Consider the following 17234-nt stretch of genomic DNA (forward strand, 5'->3'; position numbering starts at 1 on the left):
CGCTGTCTAGGTGTCATTCCAAGTTTTTATTTTCTTGCTGGTAAGCACAGTATAATAGATCACATGTTTTCCCATCCTTTTGTTAAAAATGACAGTTATGAGTCGTTCAGATTACCTGAATTGAGTTGAGCAGGTTAAAACTGAATTCCAGATACGTTCTCCATTGTTGAGTTAAAAATTCAAGCATGTAGTTGTACAAAACCACTTACAATGGGGAATATGCACTATCAGCTAATCTCTTCATCAAAAATGCCAGTTCATGTATGACTAAACCTTGATATGCAAGGGTGTCCCCAAAGAAAGAACCATTATTTGAGGTTTCTGCTAATGGGGGTGCAAAGGGTTAAGAAATCCTGCAATAACCTGATAGGACTGGAATGCATTTTCATGGGTTTTGGCAGGTCAACTGGTCAGAAGTGGCTGGTGTATTGTTTAAATAAAGAAGAGAAGAACTTGGTGTTTGTAATCCATAAAGTAGAAGAAGAATTAGTTACATTAATTTTTAGAGTGTTGACATAAGGTAAAGCACACGGTGATAGAATTTTCCAGTGATGTAACTACTAATGGAATTATGTTAGGTAATAGAGTATAAGTACCTGGAGTTAGCTGTGGGATTACACGTGCCCTATGGAGCTGATTAATGAAGGTGTAAATTACCTTCCCTGAATAAAGCTGTGCTGAAGTGGCTCTCCCCAAGGTGGCACCACGAAGCCTGCTGTGCCTCTTGTCTCCAAGCCTGCTGGCGATGCGAGTGTGAATACCAGCCTTGTTGAGACTAACTTTGCTTTTTGTGGCAAAGAAAATGAACTCATATTCTCTTGGATTTGTGCAAATACACATCTCTAAAACAACTTTATGCATATGGAGCAAGAAGCATATAATCAGGATTTTACTAAACAGGTATCTTGGGGTAAAGGATGTTTAGGAATCAGTAAATATTCCACCTTCTTGCCATAGTTCATGGCTCATGAAAATACGCTGACCCCTTCAGAAGCAAGATTTTGAGTATCAGAACATGAATGATTTAACATTTATTATACAGTACAGTAGTGGGGCTGCAGTGCACTCCTTTAGCTTGCTCTTGGTCCATGGTTTTCCTAGTTCTGTATCTTTTACTGGGCAAAACTGTCAGCAGCAAAATACCTGTTGCAGAGCTCTTCAATAATAAGAGAGTAACAGGAGGTTATGTGGAGTTACAGAAGTCAAATTGTAACGAAGCCAGCAATATTTTTTGCAGGACTGTGGTAGTTTGGATGTGTGGCTCTAGATGGTGGAAGCTTTTTTGATCAGAGTGTTTCTTGGGATCTGCGGAAAGTGTTTCCAGGAGTTTCTGACTGGCATCAGCCTTAATTCAGGGCTAAGTTTGTACTTCCTGGGCAAAATAGAGGCAAGTGGGCCAAAAAAGAAAGCTCAAACTAACTCTTTCTGGCTGCATTCAGCTGAGATCCACTATCCTGGATGTGAATTTTTGTTTCCTCAGGCTTCCATGATGTTTGCCCAGTGCACCCGTAAGTGTGCGAGCTCCGTGCTGCTGATTGCGCTGCTGTGCTGCATCCTTTCTCCTCCAGCACAAGCCAGCAAGGTGAGTGAACAGCTTCTCTACACGCACTGAACTGTCTGTGTGGTAAAACAGAAACAAAAATAGCAGAGAAGCAATGGTTCTTCCGTGGAAGTTTGCAAAGATAAGGACTGCTTAGCAGATGTGTATTTATCATATGCGGAGCTGTGAATGTACGTGACAGTGGCCTCTGCACTGCCTTCTGTGGTGTTTTGGAGTTTGCATTTTAACATTTGTTTGAAAAGTGCCTGTTGTCTGGAGCAGAGGTGCTCAAGGCATTTTAAAACTGTGAAGTTATTGATGGGAAAGAAGCAGTGCAGGAAGAAGAGACATGGTGTGAAGTCCTCTCTCTCTCTTAGAGAATGTTTTGCCTTTTCCCACTCCCCAGGTAGTGAGGCCAACAGAACTGTACATGCATGTTCCCTCACTAGTGCCGTCTCTTTTTGCTTCTGCAGAGCTCGGAGGACATCCGCTGCAAGTGCATCTGTCCCCCGTACCGGAACATCAGTGGGCACATTTACAACAAGAATGTGTCACAGAAGGACTGGTGAGTTGCGGGTTGAAGCCTGAGGGGTCAGTACGTGAAAGCCAACACTCCAGAGTTTCTAGCCGGTGCTAAGGAAGTGATTCCGTGCCTGTGCATTTGTGGAGGAAGCTGTTTTGGTAGGTGCTGTTCAACCCAGGTGAGGGCCATTTTTCGAACAGAGATTGAGGAAACTGGAGGCATGATTTCTTAAGCCACAGCTCTCAGCAGATGTAGCGTGTGTCCCCCAGTCCCTTTCACCTGGACTGGATCCTTGCAGAAGGCGCTTGGATAGTGTGTCCCAGGAACTTTGGGCTAGCTGAGCTGTGAGGAGAACTCTTAAAACCGCTTCGGCATTATCAGCCTGATGGGAAAGCTGGGGCACAGAAAAAGTCACCCCAGCCTCCTTCCACAGGACATTGGTTTCACCTTGTCCTGTTGTTGATTTTGGTTTCTTTGTGTTGCAGCAACTGCCTGCACGTTGTGGAGCCAATGCCAGTGCCAGGGAATGATGTGGAGGCCTACTGCCTGCTGTGTGAATGCAAGTACGAGGAGCGCAGCACCACCACCATCAAGGTAATTGCGGGTCTGCTCCCTGTGGCTGACTCCTCCTTTCCGTAGCACTCCATCCCAGGCACTGCTACGCTGGTGGGTTCCTGGAGAAGAGTCCAGAAAGGCAAAATAAGACTATCACAGCTAGTACATGGTGGTTGTGCCAGGGGCACCGTGTCCAAGCCAGGGGGACTCCTGGCAGTGAGGAGCAGGCTGCACAGGAGCCCAGTCTTCTTGCTGAGGATGTGTGATGGTGCCAAGCACCTCTGACCAGGGACCCATCTTGTTGGTCTCCTTTCACATGCAGTGCTTGTCCTAAATTGGCACAGCACAGAAAAAATCAACACAGTTTAGGCGGTTATGGCACTTAATGTCTCATTGGCCTTCCTGCAAGTGCAAGAGACTTTTTAGTGAGCAAAATTAGAATGAGGGAAGAGATCAAACATCAGAGGCAGCTGTGAAGGGAGCTTCCTGGCCTCTATGGTGCTTCTTATCTACACTGTTGATCCTTTTCCGCTTAACTGCAGGTGATCATCATCATTTACTTGTCTGTGGTGGGAGCACTGCTGCTTTACATGGCTTTCCTTGTGCTGGTGGACCCTCTGATCCGAAAGCCAGATGCTTATACCCAGCCCCTGCACAATGAGGAGGAAAATGAGGTGAGATTGCTGCTGGTGCGTGCAGGGTGCACGTGGGTGGCTGTGGTGATGGTGGAGACATGGTGGTGGGATGGCAAGAGAATGGCTGACAGGGAAACAGTGACCTCATGCTTGTCTCCTTTGGTCCAGTGTGGGACCAGCACTGTTGCTTTTTGAGCACTTACCACAGGTAAACATTTGGGCACAAATCTGTGCAGACCGTGCTGAAGCACTGGGAAATATTCAAAGTACAAGTTGTGTTTTACGAGCCCAAGTTGAGATCTGTCCTCTGGGGCAAGGGGTGGCTTTTTACCAAGTGGCCTGAATTTGGTTTGTCTGTCTAGATGAAACCAAAAGTCAAACGTTTCCTGTTTGTGCTGTGTCCTCAGTGTAGTTACTTGGTGGTGAGCTTCCAGGGAAGGACAGGTTTAATTATTTGCTGAAACGTGTGCAGAAATCTTTTCTAGATACTTAAAAGAACGGCTTCTGAGGTGCTGTTGTTTGACCTGCTTTGGGGCTGGGCCTGTTGTATCCAGGCTCTTGTTCCTTGTGCTTCTCCTCAGAGCAGAATTTCACTCAGATCCCATCTTTTGGGGGGACATTGGCATATGACATCTTGGGCAAGAAGATCAGGACCCAGCATCAAAGACAGCCTCTCTCTCTCTCTCTCTCTCTCTCTCTCTCTCTCTCTCTCAGACACACACACAGATTTTATGGGAGAAAAAATTTCTTGCTGCATGAAATTCATGCAATTTCAGTATCCAGTATACAACAGCTGGGAGAGAGGCACTGCTTTAGGGGGAATGATCGGGCATGGTTCCAAGGGGGATTTCAGAACAAGAGCACCCTGACTTCTAAATCTCTTCTTCTTCCCCTGAGGCTTCCCTTCCCTTGCAGGGAAATCCAGGAGATTGAGATGGGGATGGTCTCTCAGAGAGGAAGCGTTGGAGGCAGAGCTGATGGCTAGTGTGGAGGATAGTGATTAGCTCTCATGCTTGATTGCATCTGCAGCTCATGCTCTGTTTGAGGGATGCAAAGGCCATCCAAGACTTGCTGCCTCTTAGTGCAGCGTGTGGTTCTGTGACACAGCGTTCTCATTGGCTTTCTTAGTTGAGACTTGTGCAGTTTAGTGGGGCAGAGCTCTCTCCTGGAGCAGAGTTCCTTCCCTTGGTGGAGCCCCAGAGCTCTGCTCAAGTGTTGCCCTGGCTGCTGGGAGGAGACTCATGAGGAGGCCTTCCCTCGCAATTACTGACTCTGGATGCTCAGTCACACTTTGAGAGGGGAAGCTGCAGGGTTTGAAGATACTGCCCTTTCCTAGTCTCTGAAAAAAACACTGGATCAGATTTTCCTGTTTATATTTTGTTGTAAATATAAACTATTTGGCCCAATCCTTTCATACACCGATGTAAGTGAGGAGTAGCTGCTTGGACGTGCACAGTCTGTTCATTACCTCCCTCTGCTGAAAAAAGGAGGTCCTGCAGGAGGAGATGAATTGTATCCTAAAAGTATGCTTTTGCTCCACAGGAATAATTCAGATTTAGATCTAGGTGCACACTGTAAATGCCTGATATTAGGCAAGGTTTATCTTACTCCAGCATGCTGTACTGTAAACTCTTTGGGATAAGCCTTGGTGTTTGTGTGCCATGATGGATCCCCATCCAAGGGACCTTCTGACATTACTGCAGTGTACATGTGGTTGGTTGGAGCAGCCTGAACAGCAGGGCTGGATGAAAGTCCTGCAGCACCGTCCGAGAAACAGATGAGCAGCTACTGTGTAAGCTAGTGTGCTGAGGACAACAGAAATTGTTGGCCCAATTTCAGTGGGGTGATGCAGTTTGCTTTAGCAGTGCAGGTCCTGGCAGACTCAAGCAGTGGATTTCCAGCAGAGGTTTAGACTTAGTGCAGTTCCTGTCCTGGGGACTTTCTATTTGTGGCCTGTGACGGGTGGTCCCCAAGTGCAAGCTTGCCAGCTGGAGTCACGGGGCTGGTGTTGAGGACCTCTGAAAATGAGGTTCTTTGTCAGGACAACTCAAGCCTTGCATCGCTCTTCCAGTTGAAATTTCTCCCAGAGTCGAACTGCCGCCTTCTGTGCTGGGGCTGGGCATGTCTTGATCTTTTTTGCTGTTTCTTTCCATTGCAGGATGCTCGCTCCTTGGCCACAGCCCCCACCCCATCTGGCACTAGAGCCAACACGGTGCTGGAGAGGGTGGAGGGGGCCCAGCAACGCTGGAAGCGCCAGGTACAGGAGCAGAGGAAGACAGTTTTCGACCGCCACAAGATGCTGAGCTAGATCTTTGCTGAGCTATGCAGCACCACTTCCCAAGAGACGGGGTAGCTCCGCTGGTCGAGACGGACAGCACATCATCCTTCGGGACGTCTGTGGTGTTTGACTGAAAGCTCTAACCCTCTCTGATTTACCGTCTTCATAGAGAGAAGCAGACCCAAAACGCTTGCATCTGGTTTTGTCCCCTTGCCCTTTACCTCTCAGCCCAGAGGCTCCTTAAACCCTTACCCGGCTGAGATCTGCACTGATCGTTAGCCCCATGGCTGCATGTAAATGGTCGGTTGTATGCAGCGCTGCTGCCCCGCTTCACCACAGGCTGACGTGAGCGAGGGCTGCAGCTCCAGTGCGCTGTGCTCAGCTGGACCCTGCGGGCACCACTCACTGGGACTGAAGTCTCTGTCAGCCCACCCCCGCATCACAGACCGGGGTCTCGATACGGAGCGTTGGAAGCTGGCTGAGTCTTCTGGGATAAAAATAATGGAATAATTTTTATGTGGGATAAATTATGTGGCGCTCCTCCGGGGTGAAGAAGCCTCCTCCTCCTCCAGTTTGCACTGATGTTAATTGGGCATCGTAGTGCTGAGACGAGTGTGTCACATGGGGAGAAAGAGGAGGGGGTTCCCTGCCAGGGGTCAGCTGCTGCTCGCGCTTACCCTGGTGTAAACTGAGCAGATTTCCACTCTATATTCAGTGGACTCTGTCCGGATTTACACCAGCGTAACAGATTGTGGCTTGTTTCTGTGCCGGTGAGTATCACAGAACTGATTAGTACATTCACAAGTAAGAGACCAACAGGTAAAAGGTAGATTTACATTTATATCTTTTCCTGCTTTAGCAGTGGATAAAAGCATACTAGGGAGAAAGCTTTCCGTTTGTACCCACGTTAGTAACCCCACATGCTCTCACAGTGTGGTCAGGGGCATTTGTGTCCAAGAGAACTGGGGCGAAGGCTCTACTGGAGCCCTGTAAGCACTTGTCTGGGTCTTGGGGCCTGGAAAGGGGACACTTCTGCTACTTAAAACACTCCGAGAGCTCTGACTGTGCTTGAGCTGTGTGGAGGAAACGAGTGATTCTGCAATGTGTATATTGATCCCACTGAGAACATTGATAATGTCAGGAAGGTGGCTGGATTTTATCATGTAGCATCTCTGTATTAAATGCAGACAAAGATCTATTACATGGCTGGCTTTTGTTTCAGGGAAAAGTCCCATCGTGCCAGGTCTGGGGCTCCCAGCACCGAGCGGCTGCTCTCCAGACTGCCTTCCAGTGCCCAGCAGGCAAGTTGACACAGGACCTCGAGGCTGAGTTGTGGTTACGGCACTTGGGTGTTTTTGGCACTGCAGGTGTGTCCCCTGGCACTGGTTTGTGCCTCCCTGTGCTCGAAGAGTGACTGTCCTGCTGCAGGAGAGCCAGGCTTAAAACACTGGCAAACCAGCGCAGTGGTGCTTGGCCCAAGTGAGTGAAAGACTGCTCCAGGCTGTCTTGCAGGAAGGTCGAGCGGATCAGAATTCCTTCTTCTTTGTTCAAAGCTGAGCAATTGTTGCTAAAAGCCTGAGCGGGAGAGGTGCCGGTCACCGCCTTGCATACTAGTGCCGGCAGCTGGTGATCGCACTGCCTAGCAGGATCCAGCCCTCCAAGCCGATCATGCCAGACAAATCTGAACAGAAGTTTTTCATGGGCTTTGTGCATGCAGCTGGCGTGTTCCCCAGTCACCCTTCAGCACCTCACCGGGCTAAAAAGTACCCAGAGCTTTGCGTTATACTAAGGTCACATTTTCCTTTACCCATCCTTGTTCCATGATGGTCAATCATTGGACCTTTCTCCCCTCTTAAGAAACCCCATCTTCCCTGTCCTTCTCTCTTGCTGTGAATCCCTCTTGGACTCGGGGTGTGATCCCTGGGAACTCCGGCCCCCGGAGAGGGCGAAAATCTATGTGACAGGTCTGAACGCAAGCGGTGGACGGACGAGAGCTGCCATGGCTGTCATGCAGGGACTGAGCTGGTGCGATGGGTCCATCTGGTGGCCGGTGCTCTTCTGATCAGCACTGGGACATCAGTGGTCACCAGTGGTGGTGGGTCCTGCTCCCAGCAACCGGCCCCCTGCGGCCCTCATCCTGGAGGGCGAGGGGTTTGGTGAGCAGCACCCCCGTATCTTCCCTTGGCCCCTCCCAGGAACAGCTTGAAAATGGGATAGGACAGGAAAAAAACGTACAGGTTAGAAATCAGGAGCCGGTGGGTTGGGAAACTCAGATGGGGAAGGAGTGGTGGGGAGAGGTTGCAAAAAATGCCACTGCCTGGTTAATTATTTGGTTTGTTAATTAGCTTATTAGCTTTGTCCTGTACACCATCCTCCCTGGGAGGAAATGTTTTCTGTTGCCCAGCCTGAAATTCCCAAACCTCTGCTCTTCCCACACCCCCTGTGTTGCTCACTGGAGCATCCCCAGAGCAGGGAGGGCCTGGTGGGTCCCGCTCCCAGCCCCCTCCACGTCCCACAGCAGCGCCCGCCGTCCCTCTGGAGACAGGCGGCAGCGCCAGGGGGAGTCAATAATTTAACTGCTTATCAAAAAAGGGAGTGAGAAAAATAAAGGAACTCTTAGTACAAAATGCAGCCGCTTTGGCAACCCGCCTGTCCCTGCTCAGGCGTCTTCCGTGGTCCAGATGTCGATGCTCTGGATGATGAGCCACTCATTCTGGTCCCGTGTTACCCGAATCCTCACGCACTCCACGGGGCCGGGCATGCGCCTCTCCAGCCCCCGTCTCTCGAAGGTCCCCTTCTCGAAGGTGCCCACCATGGTGTAGGCAGAGCAGTCCCGACCATTGGCCCGCCGTTGCCGGCCCAGCTCCAGCACCCCGGCGTGCAGGAAATCACCTCGGCGGTCCTCAGAGCCCGTGCACACCCGGACACGGGTGACATGGGCCGGCTGCTGGAAGACGATGGAGAAGACGCTGCCAGCTGCTGGGTCTTTCCCCCAAAAATACCCCTCTGCTGTGCCATAAGCCTTGAGGGGCTCGTAGTTCTCAAAGATGGACATGCTGGTGAACAAGGTCGCTGGTGGGTTGTCCGGAAGGTCCAAGGCATCACTCTGGAACTCATCGTCCTCCAGCCGGTTGATGGTGCCCTGGAAGGAGGAGTAGAGACCCATGTGCTGGAAGAGGGAGGGCTTGAAGCGGATGACGTCCTTCTGGGTGAGGAGGAGGCGGAAGTGGACCAGCAGCCAGTCGCAGGGCATCTCCTGGTAGAAGAGGAAGAGGAAGCGAGCCAGGCGAGGAAGGTCACTGGAGCGGTAGAGCTTACCGATGTAGCCCAGCTTGGAGAACTCAAGGGTGGCCCAATTGGAGCCTTCGCGGGAAGCCAGTGCCTTGCGGATGGCTGTCAAGAAAGACTTGGCACACCACACATCATCCTCAATCATCAAGTAGTAGGAGGAGAGGTTGGCGGCAAAGGCGAGGAGGAAGGCATAGTCCACGTTCTGCTTGGACCTGAACCTCACCCGCTCCTCTGGGTCGTTGTAGTTTCTCTTGAGGCCCTCGAGGGTGGGGTAAAACTCATGGGGAGCATGGATAAGCAGGAGCCGGCCCAGGAGGATGTGGTGAGCAAACTTGCGGGCGATGTCGGTGGCTACACGTACGTTCCATGCGGGGTCCGCGTCAGCCAAGTGCACCACCACCACCATCTCCTGCAGTTCCTCCTCTGTTGACTGCATGAAGAGGGACTGGAGCGTGGCTGGGAGGTAGTAGCCACGTGGCCGCCGCACCGATGCCAATCCCACTGCCAGGAATTCTGCAAAGCAAAGGAAAGGCATTAGCAGGCTGAGGGGTGACCTGGGATGTACCATGGTGAGGTTTTTTCCCTGCAAGCCATAAGGAGGGGGCTCCAAAAAGCTCTCCATGTGGCCAACCCACATGGTTATGGCCCCATGTCCAAGGCCAGCAGGTTCTTTCTGAAGCAGAAGCCCCCAGTGCCTCAGGAAGTGGCCAAAGGGCAGGGAAAGGCCAAGATGAGAAGTCAGAGGCTCCTCTGAAGAAGAAATATTTGGGAAAAAACACCTTAAAAAAAGCACAACTTGGGGAAGGAACAGTGCGAGCCAGTCTATGGGGCAGGGATGGTTTCATGACACGCCTGCACGTCCTGGAAGCATGCCCGAAGCATCTCCGGACCTTGCGGAGATGCAACCATGCTGGGATGAGGCAGCCTTCTGCCCTCCCCGCAGCTCTGCTGTGGTTGCGTTTTTTCAGCTTCACTGCAGCTTCTCTTGCTGCTGGTCTGTGTAGCACCATGCACGTACGGGACCTCTGGTTTTGGCATGGGCTCTTGTGGGGCTGCCCTAAGCGCCTTCCCATGGTGTTTGTGTGTGAATTGCTTTTCATGCACCTGTCCCACATCTCTCACACTATGCGGTTGTCCTGATGGTTCAGCCCCACCATCTCCACCATCTAACTGGAGAGCAGGAAACTCAGCTGCACGGAGATGGGTCTGTCCCAAGGAGCAGCAGAAGCATGGACCACGGTTGGAGCACGCTGACCTTCCTCCACCCCTCTATTTCATCCCCAGCCCTTCCCAGTCCGGGGTCCTGGAGCCACTCACTTTTGTGGGGTGACAGGGAGCCAGCGAGGAGGTGGCAGGAGACATTGTGGAGTGCGGAGAGGCCATCCATGTCCCTGAGGATGCGCTGGGCTCCTTCTGGCTGAAGCATCTGCAGGACGGTGTCTGGGGCCAAGCCCCTAAGCTCCACCTGGATGGGGCACAGGTCAGACCCCAGAGCACCACGGACACACGTGAGCAAAGGGGGGAGGACAAGAGGGGGAACCCAGAAATGAGGGGCAGCCCCTGTTCTGCCCTCCCAGTTCCTGGATGGGGGGAGGCCCAGGTGCGCAGGGCAGCCCCAGGGAGAGGAGATGGCAGAGCTGGGGCGTGGGGGTGCCATGGGGCAGGGAAGGGAGCAGAGCTGGGGCTGGGGTCCATGTGGGGCAGGCAGGGATGGAGGAGGATGCTCCAGTGGTCCCTCCAGCGGGACACAGCTGGTGGGGGACTCACCTCCAGGGGATCGAGATCCTGTTCCTGCCGGCTGCCCCCATGGAGGAGGAGGAGGAGGAGGAGGAAGGAGGCTGCGAGCGCAGCCGTGAGGGAGCGCTTCAGGGAGCATCGCATAGCACCGGGCCGGCACGCTGAGGTCTGCGGGAGGAAGGGGTGCGTCAGGTCAGGGCACAGCCCGGGCAAAACCCCCATCCCCTGGACAGGACGGTGGGGCAGCACCTGGATGCAGCCCCCGGGGCTGACCCCTCTGCCCAGAGCACCCAGGGGTGCGCGCCCAGGGGGAGCCGTAGGGCACCAAGGAGACACCACCTGAGCACCGTCCCCTTTGGGCAGGCAGGGACGGGACACCCCAATCCAGCCAGGAAAAAAAAAAATCACCCAGGTACAAAATCCATGCCAGCAGCTCAGCCAGGACCCCCGGCCGCCCTGCAGCATCCCGTGCAGCAGCCCCGGAGCTGGAGGCAGCAGAAACGCAGGCGATAGGCACCTCGGGGAAGGCTTACGGATCGGGGTGGCACTCCAGGAGCTGTCACCAAGACCTTGGGACTTGGCAGCAAGTCCTGGCAAAAACGCTCAAGTCTCAAAGGACCCCGGGCTGCTCTTCCAGCATTGCAAGGACGACGCAGCTCCCCCACCCCCTCCTGCCTGCCCCGCTCCCCGTCCGCCTCTGTGCCCCGTCCCCGCCAAATCCTTTGCTCGGTAGGACAAGAAGGCCGTCCCCAAAGAGGGGAGAGTGTCACCTTCAAGGAATTCGTACTGCCCTTGAGATATTTTGCCTTGTAGCAGAGGCGTGGCAGGAGGTTAAAAGGCTCCTGTGTTTGCCTGGGGTTTTTCCATTGTAAATACAACCGACCGGGTCTGCCCCGGAAAAGGGGAGAGCGGAGAGCGTGCGAGTGCCCAGCCCGGTGGCGCAGACACGCTCAGCCCCATCCAAACTGCTCACAGCGCGTCGGCTGGTTTGGGTCAAAGTGTCTTTGAATGCACACATGTGGGGGAAAAGCCCTCCCAAGCCATAAAATAAAACGCCGAAAAAGCTGCCAGCGATCCTGAACGACGGCTGGGCTTTACCCACGACTTCTCCTTAAATCCATCACTGCCTCAACTGCCGCCGTGCAGCGGGTGCTCCCAGCCCACCTGCGCTCCCCAAACAGCAGAGGCCGGTGCAGCACATCCATTGCCGCCGCCCTGGAGCGTGTGCTGGGCTTATTTTAAGGAGAAACTCCCCGTTTTCATGCCCAAAATTCCTTTAGGGGGCTGTTAGCATCTCAAGGGGCTGGTGCGCTTCAGGTCCCCCCGATGCAGCAGCCGGTGCTGTCCTTGCCGCGCTGACGTCACCCAGGAACATGGCTCATTATCAACAGGAACATTAGTGAGAGATAAGCAATTAAAACCGAGCGAGCTGCTCTCTCCCGGGGAGGGCTGGGCTGAGCCATGGCATTACCGAGCCCCATCTTGGCCGAGGGGAGCAGTGGAGCACCCCCCCACACCCCCCCCAAGCTTGAACCCCGCGGGTATGAGGGAAGGGGATGCAGGAGGCTCAGCTCTGGTTAGCGCTGGTTCTTCGAAGCACTTGGGGGGGGGGGGACAACAAGCTCCTGGAGCTGCTTAAAATCTCTGCCCAAGTCACAGCAGAGAGTGGGGAGAATTGGGGGTGCTCACTGCCACGGGCCAGCCCTATGGCCAGCTCTTCCCAAAGCCCCCCGGCCTCTCCTTGTCCCGCAGCGATGGGGGCCCAGGCTGCCCGCCGGCTTAATGGGGAGCAGCTTTAGGGCCCCATCCTGGCCCACGGGGACATCACACCGTGAAGGCCACCCTGGAGGTGGATTTCCAAGCCTGGACCTCCATGATCTGAGGCCACGGGGTGAGCTGGGAATGGCGAGGCTTGGCGGCTGGCCACACACCGAGCTGGGCGGATTTGTACTCTGGGTGGCCAAAGGTTTTACTGGCAGCTGGGAGGGTGTCTGGCTGCCACTGGCCTGTCCTGGGTGGAAAACAAGGTGCTGCTCAGCACCCCCAGGTCCCACGGGCAGCGGTTTTGTCCATGGAGTGGGAACAGAGAACCCGTGGGGAATGGGGGGTCACACAAACCTCACCCCTCCGGCATCGCTCTGCATCACAGGCTGAACAGACCAGAAGGTAACGAACACAGCCCCATAATTAGCCCCCTAATTGGGCTTTGGATTCTTGCATCCGTGTTGAATCAAAGCAGCCCAGCCAGGCGGGCACAAGCAGGGGCCGTGCCACTGCGGGCATATCACTGGGACGCAGCGTCCTCCCGGCACCTGCTCCTGTTCCTGGTGCCTCCACGGAGCATCCCTGTCCCCACTCCTGCCCCAGCACCGCATGCACCTTCCCCACAGCTCAGCATCCTGCTGGGGATGTCCCCAAAAGCCACCCCCTCTTGTGAGGCCATTGGGCCGGTGGCCAGGAGCAGCTGGCTGCTGAGAGCCGCTCACCCGGAGCCAGACAAAACTCCTCCGCTTCGTTAGGAGACTCCTGGCCAAATGGACTGTGTGACGCAGCAGCCGTGACTCAGTCCAGCAGCGGAGGGGAAGGAGAACGAGTAAATACATGCCTCGGTCCCGCGGGGCTGCGAGGAAGGGCCGGATGCTCCCCGCGCACAGGCGGCTCCAGCTGCTTCCTCCGGCGCTGGGGAGAGCGGGGCTGTGTGCACGGGGAGGAGCGGAACAACCGGGGCTCACCGTCCCGCTGCCAGAAGCGCCTTTCCATGCTGGGGGAAACCGAGGCACGAAAAAAGGCTGTGCATCAGCCAGCGGGGTAAGCACCAGGTCTTCCGCATCAGGGGTCAGCGCTCCTCACCACCTCCCGGTGGGGGTCCCCAGGATGGAGAGGGGCAGGGCCAGAAATCTCCGCTTGCTCGAGCGGAGAACGTAGAAAATTTTTGCAGCCCAATGTCCCCGATGGGCAAATCGCAGCCATTCGGGGCTGTGTGGGACCGGGTGCTCCTGGGCCCCCTTGGGAGCCAGCCTGGGGTCCAGCCCCACGCTCTGTGGGTGTCTCTGCTCCAAGGGCCATCCCGCAGGGAGGAAGGAAGGGAAAAGCCGCGTTTCGGTGGCGCAGGACGCTGGGAACCGAAGCTTTAGGTCAACCCAAGTCTCCCACAGCCCCACAGCACAGGGGGGTCTCTGCGGGCAGCTTGGTAAGGGGACGCTTGGGTCTAATCCGGTCCCCACAGCTGGCAGCATGGGGACCCCCAGCCCACCATCCCTGCCCTCACCCCCTCCCCGGGTCCCTGAGCGCCCCCGGCTCAGGACACCCCTTTCCCGTGCAGCCCCGTCCCACGACACCAGTGGGATGGCTCACACCCAGCACCGCTCCGGATGCGCCCACCGAGGCGGCAGAGACTTACGGGGTGCGCGGCAGCCCAGCGCGTGGGTGCACGGCGGCGGCAGCCTCGCCGTCTCGCCGGGGTGCTCAGCCTTGGCAGCTTCCCCAGGCCTGGCTGGACTCTGGTTTCTCGCTCGGGAAAGCCCCACCCCGAGTCCTCGCCTGCCTCCCGCAGAGGAGGAGCGTCCGCCGGCGTCCTCTGTCCCACGGCGGCGAGCGCTCAGTGAACCGCCCGGGCTGGTGGGGGACCCTGGGTGGGATGGGGCAAAGGGACCCCAGCCCCGCCGCAGGAGTTCGGGCAGCCTCAGCCTTCCCCCCGGACTGGGCATCCCACAATGGCACTGGCTCTCTCCCACCCACCCGCCATCCCCCCCAGCAGCCCCAGTCCCCCAGGGACTATCAGACCCCCCCGACGGCTCTCGCCAAGCCCCGGCACCCCAAACTCCCGTGCAAACCTACCACTTGGCTCGCACCGGGGTGAGATAGCATCATGTGCTGAGCCGGGAGCCGGGTGACACGGAGCCGTCGTGTCTTTTCCCCCTCATTTATTTTCCAGCCCTTGTGCTGAGATGGGAGAAACCCCCGGGGCTGACGAGCCGGAACTGCACCCCCGACAGCCCGGGCCAGGGCAGAGCCGGCTGCCAGGATCCCAGCCAGGATGCACCCCACAGGGGCACCACGGTTTCCCCGCAGACCCCAGCTCCTCGCTGGAGCATGGGGCATCGCAGCCCTGGCTGGGGACGAAGCCACTTCCATCCCCGCGAGCCAACATGGGCCACGTGGGGCCCTTCCCATGGCCCAATTTGTCCCCAGCTCCTCCACCCTCCAAGCCTCATTTCTCCCACACTGCTTCCCTTCCCCAGACCCCCGGCAGGAACGTGGCCCCAGCAGCCCGGAGCACTCACCGCGAGTCGCCCAACGGCATCGCCCGCACCCAACTCGGACCCAGGCGCTCCTCCACATCTCCGGACACAGCAACTCACCCGCAGCGTCCAAATGGAGAAGACGACTCTTCCCTTCCCCTCCATCCCATCCTCCCCATTTATCCACGTGGAAGTGTGGATCCCATTTCCCTCCTCTCTTCGCTGGCCTGGAGCTCTCCTACCTTTGGAAAGGCCTCAACGCCTCTTCCCAGTCTCCGTCTTCTGCAAATCCCTCACAATGCTCTCCAGCCCCGGCTGCGCACCGTGGGCTCAGATGGAGCTGCTTGTCTCAGTCACATCTGCGGGGACAAAGGTGGCTGCGGAGAGACAAGGTAGGGCAGGAAGCAGGCAGTGGTGCCGGGAAGGAGAGGAAGAGACGTGCACTGGCTTCCGGATCTGCTGCCTTTCGCTTTTCCCATGCTGTTTAATCTTTAAATCCTGAAATTCCCATCAAGGGGATGCCAATGGCTCTGTCCCCGCAGGGTCCCAGGGAGCTTACTGGGGACACCGTGCCTGCATCGGAGCAGGAGCAGTCCGGTATTTGCACCCGGGCAGGGGCTGGAAGATGCCGGGAGGGCGGAGGGAGCCGGGACGGTGCACCCCAGCAGATTTGCTGTTTAATTGCACAAGGTGAGGAAGGGATGTGGGGCTCGGTGGATGTCGAAATGACTGGGAGCAGCTGCAGGATGGGGAGGGCTTTTCTCACCGCAGACACCCCGTGACCCCCATCCCGGCACAGGAAAGAACCGGGGTTTGGTCCTTCCTGCCCTCGCAGGAAGGAAGGGGAGGGTGAGGGCCACGGCGCCAGTGCGTGGGGTCCCCAGTGCTCATGGGTGCAACAGGCAGCCCCACCACAGAAACACGCCTTTTGGGGAACGCACAGCACTGCGACGGGGTGCGGCAGAGCCACCAGAACCCCCCTTTGATCCCCACACACCATCTCAGGGTGCAGAGGTAGGGCAGGATTTGACCCTCTCCAGGCACATCCACGAGCCTGTTGGAGCAGGAAAGGAATCCATAGCCGGGACACAGCCCCTGGTGCCCACCACAAGGTGGTCCTGGGTCCTCTTGCCCTCCAAGCAATTCCCGCAAGCCCATCCCAGGCCAGCCCATCCCGTCACCCCCTTGTGCTCTGGGGCAAATCCCAAATGCCGGTTGCGGTGCTGGAAAAGGGCGCTTCCACCCGTTGTGTCGTGTCCCCCCCGCCATGCAGGGGCCACGGCACAGCCTCAGCACCCCGGGACAACCGGGGCACCGGCACCCGGGGCTGCACACAAACCTCCTCTGGCCCAAAACCTGGTGCTCATGCTTTCTAGTTGCTGAATAATAAATATGACGACAATGACGACGACGACAATGATGATGATGATGATTATTCCTGGGGAATAGAGAGGTGGTTTAAATGGGACTAAAAGGTACATTTTTCACAGAATCATACAATGGTTTAGGTTGGAAGGGACCTTAAAGACCATCCAGTTCCACCCCCCTGACCTGGGTGGGGACACCTCCCCCCATACCAGGTTGCTCAAAGCATTTTTGTCCCTTCCAGCTGAAATCCTCTATTCTATTTCAGCTTGTTCTTCCAATAAACTGGAGAGGAGAGAGGAGCTGCAGGTGCAAAGACTGTTTTGAGAGCAGCACGTGCCTGTGCAGGCACAGACCCAGCCTGGGGGGGGCCAGGGAGGACCAGTATCCCCAGCTGGGGCTGGAGCACTGGGGTGGGACGGGCACCCGGGGACCCACCGCAGGTACCGGCTGCTCTCCCCGCAGCACCCGGCCCTCGCCCTGCCCCGGCTCAGCTCCCGTCTGACACCGGATCCCCGGCAAGGAGCAGAGCAGGGGGAGGCCAGGGTGGTGGCCGAGCCTCCATGGTTCCCCTGGGGAAACCGGAGAGCCGGGCCGGATCCGCTTACAGCCCTTCCATTATTCAGGAGCCCGAGCAGGACAAAGCGGAGGAAAAATGGGGCCCCACGTAGAAGGGAGAGCGTCGGGGCTCCGGCCACCACGATGCTGCTCTGGGGCTCCGTTTACACATCATCGGAGATCCGTTTGAGTCACGTCCTATGGGAAAGAGCAATTATCTTACCCCAAACCACAGCCTCTCCTGCCCGGAGCCCTGGCAGGGACTGCGGAGACCGGCTCTATCACAGCCTCACTGCATCCCACCCCTGGAGAACACGGAAAAGGATCTTTTTGGGAAGCAGCCTTCAGGAGAGGCTGGGCTTGGGGGACGGGGGGGAAACCCCCCTGCTTGGGGTTGAGGTCTGGCCAGGAGTCGCTCACATCTCTGAGCAAACCTCACCGCGAGGTTCCCATGCTCCGGGTAAGGGAGGAAGGGGCAAACATGGTGTCCTGCGGCTCTACCCGTGGGCAA

The 17234-nt window shown here is 56.1% G+C and overlaps 2 protein-coding genes across 2 annotated transcripts; one reads left to right on the plus strand and one right to left on the minus strand.

The window, feature by feature from the left end:
- The first annotated feature begins 878 nt into the window (after positions 1–878).
- Positions 879–6729, plus strand: TMEM9 (transmembrane protein 9). The gene is made up of 5 exons (XM_082494526.1): positions 879–1582; positions 2014–2105; positions 2549–2657; positions 3161–3292; positions 5412–6729. Exons 1-5 carry the CDS (start codon positions 1268–1270, stop codon positions 5559–5561), a joined length of 798 nt encoding a protein of 265 aa, XP_082350652.1. The 5' UTR covers positions 879–1267; the 3' UTR covers positions 5562–6729.
- Positions 6730–7895: 1166 nt separating this feature from the next.
- Positions 7896–14021, minus strand: LOC309680878 (alpha-1,6-mannosyl-glycoprotein 4-beta-N-acetylglucosaminyltransferase-like). The gene is made up of 4 exons (XM_082494635.1): positions 13960–14021; positions 10590–10727; positions 10140–10287; positions 7896–9335 (listed from the first exon to the last, which is right to left on the minus strand). Exons 2-4 carry the CDS (start codon positions 10701–10703, stop codon positions 8191–8193), a joined length of 1407 nt encoding a protein of 468 aa, XP_082350761.1. The 5' UTR covers positions 10704–10727; positions 13960–14021; the 3' UTR covers positions 7896–8190.
- Positions 14022–17234: the final 3213 nt, after the last annotated feature.

This window comes from Vanellus vanellus (assembly GCF_965231255.1).
Source record: "Vanellus vanellus genome assembly, chromosome: 23".
Taxonomy (NCBI): domain Eukaryota; kingdom Metazoa; phylum Chordata; class Aves; order Charadriiformes; family Charadriidae; genus Vanellus; species Vanellus vanellus.